At 49.5% G+C, this 6,446-nt stretch overlaps 1 protein-coding gene across 1 annotated transcript; it reads left to right on the forward strand.

The window, feature by feature from the left end:
• Positions 1-4,318: 4,318 nt before the first annotated feature.
• Positions 4,319-5,257, forward strand: UCRPA7_7497 (putative aldo-keto reductase protein; the record flags this gene model as incomplete). The annotated part of the gene is made up of 5 exons (XM_007920026.1): positions 4,319-4,481; positions 4,545-4,637; positions 4,749-4,895; positions 4,963-5,082; positions 5,157-5,257. 5 exons carry the CDS (start codon positions 4,319-4,321, stop codon positions 5,255-5,257), a joined length of 624 nt encoding a protein of 207 aa, XP_007918217.1.
• Between the last annotated feature and the right edge of the window lie 1,189 nt (positions 5,258-6,446).

Raw genomic sequence — 6,446 nt, forward strand, 5'->3', positions numbered from 1 at the left:
TAGCTTGGAGCCAAGGCTGTTTTTGTACTGTCGACGTTTACGTATCTCGCATATGCGAACGAGAAGATGTTCCGACCTGACAGCCCCGCACGAGCCGAAGTTCCCCAAGAATTCGGCTCTTTCGAGTTCTACAAGGACGAAACGTTTTACAAACAAGACCGCCGTGAAGACCTGGGCCGCTCTGTGTATGATGTTCATAATGATCACAGTGGCGTTCTGTTCTCTTCTTACAAAAGACCTCTTCTAAACAACCGGCCCGACTATGTGAATTGGACTGGCCACAGGCCAAGGGAGCTGAGCGCGGAACTCATCGGCATTGGGTTTCTAGAGCTGCTTGGGATTCCTTATGACGTGCTGACAGACCACGACTTGCACATGAAAGGCGTCGCAGCGCTGAAGCCTTATACGGTAGCTCTAACGGGTTGTCACCCCGAATACCCCAGCCTACGCTCTTATCAAGCCTATGAGGACTTTCTCAAGCTTGGGGGTAACCTCATGTACCTCGGTGGCAATGGCTTTTATTGGCGATCCGACACGGATCTAGCTCGACCACATCGAATGGAGGTGAGAAGGGGTGGACAGGGCGTGCGAACATCATGGCAACAACCTGGAGAGAGGATCCATTCAATGACTGGAGTGGTGGGAGGTCTTTGGAGAGATTGTGGCAAAGCCGCGAACTTCATGGTGGGGATCGGTTGTTGCGGTGAGGGAACGGGTGCAGGTAAATAATCCCCAGAACATCCACGAGAGTTGACCCAACCTCGGCGTTTAGGTCAATTTTTAATAAAGTTCCATGTAGCTGGACTAAGAAGCTAACCATACTTCTATAGGTGTACCCTACCGCATTACCCCTAATCTCGAGCAGACTCACCCGCAGATAAAGTCATGGGTCTTCAATGGTCTTGTCGAGCCGAACGATAACAGCGAATTCCTTTTCGGTCGAAATACACTAGGCGGATTTGGTGGCGGCGCTTCAGCAGATGAAATTGACCGCGTGGACTTTCACTATGGCTCTCCTTCCAATATCGTCGTCCTTGCGTCTTCCACGGGCCATCCAGATACTTTCGGTCTTTTTCCCGAAGACTCCAATTTTCCGATGCTGAAAACCTTGGGCACGCAAACGGATATGATACGTTCCGACATGACGTATTACGAAACCAGCGGTGGTGGTGGTGTGTTCTCAGTGGGAAGCATTAGCTGGTATCTAGCACTAGGATGGAGGAATTACGACAATGACGTTGCCATTATTACGTCAAATGTTCTTAAGCAATTCATGAAAGGACCTTCGAGCCTTTTGGGGAACGGCTGAGTGCTCGACGTATAAACTTACGTGCGATTGAACTCGCACTTCGGTTTGATCAACGCACTCACCTATGGGAAGGGATGAGGTCCGAATCTGAATGATCAAGGCCATGAGTAATGAAGGGTCAAAGTGTAGTCTGATTCTGATTGGTTTGCTTTCTTACAATGGCATATTTGGCTTGCAAATCAAGCCTGATTACATCTTTAAGTGTCACATAAGAGTATTCCTGAATATAGCTTGTTCCTCCTCGATGAGTTTAACAGACGCTACTATCACCCACGCTGGCAGAGCCAGCAGATCCACCTATAAGATGGGTGCTGCAAGTCCTTGAAAAGACGCACTGGAAGCTGTGCTGACTGAAAGTAACCGACGCCAGCACGCTCAAGATTATCCGAATCCCTGCTTTTATGGTCATTCATGGCATGACGCTATTTTGATCACGACCTTCCCAAAATGAGACCCATCTCTGACATACTTGAGTGCGGCTTTTGCATCTTGCAGGCCAAAAGTCCGATCAATGACAGGGTGAATCTCCGTCGATGTATATAATGATATCATTTCCTCCGTACGATCTCGTGGGCCTATATTAATACCTTTGATGGCAGCATTTCGATTGATGAGACTGAGACTCATCGCCATCCTAGGCTTATCATCGGTGATTCCTGTCAGGACCCCAATTGCGCTAATGGTACCACCTTCAGCGACTGCCTTGAGGCTCTGATCCATAGTTCCCGGGCCACCAGATTCGACAATGACATCTGCGCCGAGCCCCCCAGTTATCTTTAGCACTTCGTCAGCCCAATCCGGGGTTTTTTTATAGTTAATCAAGTGTCGCGCTCCGAGATCCCTCAATCGTTGCAACTTGGCATCCGATGAAGAGGTTACGATAGCTACGCATTGCATCAGTGAACAATTCACAAGACCATGACTACGACTATAGACCCTGTTACTCACTTGTCAGACCCAGTGCCATGGCTTGTTGAAAGGCGGCGATAGAAACTCCCCCAGTCCCCTGGAGCAACACAGTCGAACCGTCGTTTTTTCTTGGCTGCCCAATCGGCCGATCCCAATTGACAGCCATCCACGCCGTCGTACTTGTGATTGGTAGCGTACAAGCTTCGTCGAAGGTCATATAGTCTGGTACAGCGAGTAGTCCGGTTGCTTTGAAAACTCGATACTCGGTCAAAACACCTGGCTGTGGCAATCCGATACCCGCCGCATGATGGGACGCTTGAGTCGGGCCTGTGAGATGTGTCGGGCGTACAAGGGCAATTACCCTGTCTCCTTCACACCACTTCTCCGCTGCGCTGGCACCCGTCTTAACCACTATGCCGCTGGCATCGGAGACAGGGACAATGGGTTGGGTTGGGGTTTCGTAGCGACTTTTAAAATCGCCATCGATGACTAGAAGACGAGGTGCATTTCAGAAACAACATTCGTGTCAATGGAGATTCTGGGGACAAACTCTTGACATCGCGATGATTCAGTGAGACACTAATGATTTTCACAAGTACATCATCATCGCCAAGATCTGTAGGCACTGGGACATCTTGGAGTTGGAGGCAGTCAATGCCATCCATAAGGGTGGTCCACTGCTTCATTGCGGCGCTGGAAAGTATTCTTGCGAAAAGGCGATTGTAGTGAAAGGGTGGCGAGGCTTCTAAAGTTGACTGTGCTGTATCTGTAAACTTATTGCGACTTGTGGGAACTAGATTTGTCAGCCTCTAGGTTTGCGGAAGTTTGTTTTATTCTAGTCACAAACACTGCGGGAGGGTGGATCAGCTGTCACAGAAGGAAGAACCATGCTTCTAGCCTAGAATTGGTTGCCGAACATCAATCTCTCTTCGGACAGATTTAATAGATCATCAACATGGAGTTTGCCCGACATTATCATGGCACATTTCAGTATCAAGGGCCTTTTCACAATTTTTAGTTCAATCGCCTCGGCTCTCCTCCATCAAATCTTTACTACTGTTTCACTTTGTCAGCATTGAAGATCTTTACATGCGAGTACATCTATGTTTAAATTGATCAAGTTACAATGTTTCTATTCTGAAAGTTTGTCTTGTGACTGTAACTGTAGATACCTGGGGTGAAAGAGAGAAGAGGCGGGACCGTCGAGACGTCAACACGTTCAATGTGGTGAGGGCGGGACGAGCCTCCCAAAAGGCCAAATCACGGTTCCTGATGACAAATCTTCCAGAGCCCACCAAACACAAAGGATCTGCTCACTCACGGACGAATTATATGACTTCTAGGCTTTATATTTTTTCAAACAGACGTTACTTGTGTGTTTTATTGGCAATGGTCACTCTGAAATGCTTTCCATCTTCACCGTAGTTGCAGCTGTCACAGGTTGGAAGAAAAAGTATTTGTTTCGTATGCCCCTTTCAACTGCATCTAGTAGAGAGGCATGACGGCGCATTAGACCATTTAGGGGGACCGAAGTCCCCACCGTCGGACTTGATTGCTCTAGTCTGATCACTTGTGTAACACACAGTTATTGAATATACCGACTCACGTACCCAGATCTTGCAGCTCCTCTACCTTACAATGTGTTGTATACATGAACGACCGAAGAGACCTTATCTATACCAACGGCCATGATGTTTATCGAGTACTGTGAGCTCTTAGTCGGGTATCTAAGTATCGAAGACGCTCTCCAGTGTAGGTGTCGGCCAGTTGCAGTAGCGGCGGCCCGTTAGACGCCAGGTAGGTAGGCAAAGATTCAAGGCCCCAGCAAACAATGCTAAAGAGGAACCACCGACTGCCGCGGGCGGACACCAAGATATTGTTTCGCATTGAGATGCAAAGGGGCAGAACGGTAGACGCCGAGTAATAATCCATCTTGCTGCGCACGACATAGTAGATCTTGCCTGCTGCTACATGTGCTATATCGAGTCGAACTCATAAGGCATCTTCCCCTTCTCGCATTCTTCTGCAATTCTATTCAACTAACCAACTCACCAACGCACCTTGTCTCACGTCTCTGCCGCCGCATTGCTGTAATTCATCATGGCCAAGACACTCCCCTTCCGGGACATCACGGTCCCTATCCCCGGCTTCGACGCTATGGGTCTGAGTCACGGCCTGGGCAGTAATCTCAGCCTCGAAGAGGCCGAACCCGTGTTGCTCAAGGCCATTGAACTAGGATGTACCTTCTGGGACATCGCGGTGAGTCAGATCGCAGACCCACGGTCTCGCTCCTAAACCAGGGTTGGTTTGCTGATTGTTCCTCGAGGAGGGAGGTGGCAGGTCATTTATGCGGCTGGTGTGAATGAGAAGCTCCTAGGCGACTCTATCAAGAAGCACAACGTGCGCGACAGACTCTTCGGTACGTGTGTTACAGCTGTAGATGTAAATGTGGCTTTAGGTGCTGGGCACCAAGTCACCATCTCTGTTCTCTCTAGAAGGGTAGGCCGATCACTAACCCATGGGTGTTTAGTTGCCTCAAAGTGCGGTTTCAGTTGCTTCAACGGCGGAGGAATGACGGTTACGAATACGGCAGAGCATATCAAGGAATATACTGAGGGCACCATTGAGAGACTTGGCTTCACGCCCGATCTCTACTACCTCCACCGCATCGATCCCAGTGCGTCACATCTAAATCCCACGCGTACGCAGTAAGACGAATAACAGTTGCTGACTATCTCGCCGAGTGAAAGACACCCCCTTGGAGGAATCCATCCCAGCGCTTGCTGAGCTCCGGGCCGCTGGCAAGACAAAGTATATCGGGCTGTCCGAGTCTTCCGCCACGACGCTTCGCAAGGCCAATTCGAGTCAGTAGGGCCCCTCGATTCCACGGATGAATTTTTGCAGATAATCAATCTTGCTGAACCTGCTTGCATCCCAGTTGCCCCGATCGACGGTCTTCAGGCTGAGTACTCGGCCTTCGAGACACTGCACGAGACAGACGGGCTAATCGACACGGCGAAGGAGCTCGGCATAGCCTAGGTTGCCTATAGTCCTCTTGGTCATGGCTGGCTTGTCGATGACTTCCCATTCAAGAGTCCTGATGACTTTGCTCCAAACGACTTTCGAAGTTCATGTAAGTCCAGTCCATCCTGCCACGGGTAGCCATTATGCCTTGAGGGCAGAACCACTCGCTAACAATTCGCGTACCCGACGCAATACAGCTCCCAAGTTTCAGGGCGAGCACTTTTTCAAGAACAAGGCGATCGTCGACGAGCTCAAGAATATCGCCCAGCGCAAAGGATGCTCTACCCCTCGCCCTGGCATGGGTCGCTGCTCAAGGCTTCATCCCGATCCCGGGCACCACAAAGGCGAAGCGCCTCGAGGAGAACTTCGCATCGCGGGACATCGACTTTACTGAGGAAGAGAAGCAGTAAATGAGAAAACTGGTCGATGCCGCCAAGCCTCCTGGTCATAGGTATGGACCTGCTGCCGCAGCTATGGTTGGGCACTGATCACAACCCGCTGTTGCCGATGAAATAGGGACATGCCCAACAGGCCCCGAAGGCGTCGAAGTTGTGTACATGGTATAGGTGAACGGCTGCCCCATAGGCGCAAGACTGTTCTAGAGAGCGTACTAGATATTCATGTGGTGATTATAGTAGGTTATAAGAGGCTTATGAACCGTTCTTTCAGCACTTTTATTCAGCATGCTGCTTTTTAAGGGTTGATGATAGAACCAGCAGGTGCGAGAGCTTTTATATCTAATCTCTTCATGACTTCGTTCCGCCCAGCCACTCGACTATCCCTGACGTACTTGCAACACGGCCGGTCTTGCGGCCATCATACTAAATTTTCCAAATTTCTTCGTTCTACTCATTGCGCTAATATAATGGCTGCTTGAGTCTTGAGAACAGAGAAGATTAGAGACCATACTGTTGGTTGATGGAATATGCAATTCGAGATTATAGGTGTAGCCCTGAGTCACCCTTTAGGTTCTAACCACTAATCGCCCCTTTGATCCCTTATGAGAGGCATCTCGGTAACCGTCACGCTTCTGCTATTTGCCAATCTATTACCCTTCATTCTCCCCTTGAACAACCTCTAACCCCTCGGTCGCTAACTTTGACTAACGCTAACTCTCATACTGACCCTAGCGTCGTGAATCCTTTTAAGACTCTCACCTTTTACGTGTAAAAAGGGTGTGAAGGTGTACATCCGTTCCGCTCGA

Source organism: Phaeoacremonium minimum (genome assembly GCF_000392275.1).
Source record: "Phaeoacremonium minimum UCRPA7 unplaced genomic scaffold PA7_03_scaffold_536, whole genome shotgun sequence".
Taxonomy (NCBI): domain Eukaryota; kingdom Fungi; phylum Ascomycota; class Sordariomycetes; order Togniniales; family Togniniaceae; genus Phaeoacremonium; species Phaeoacremonium minimum.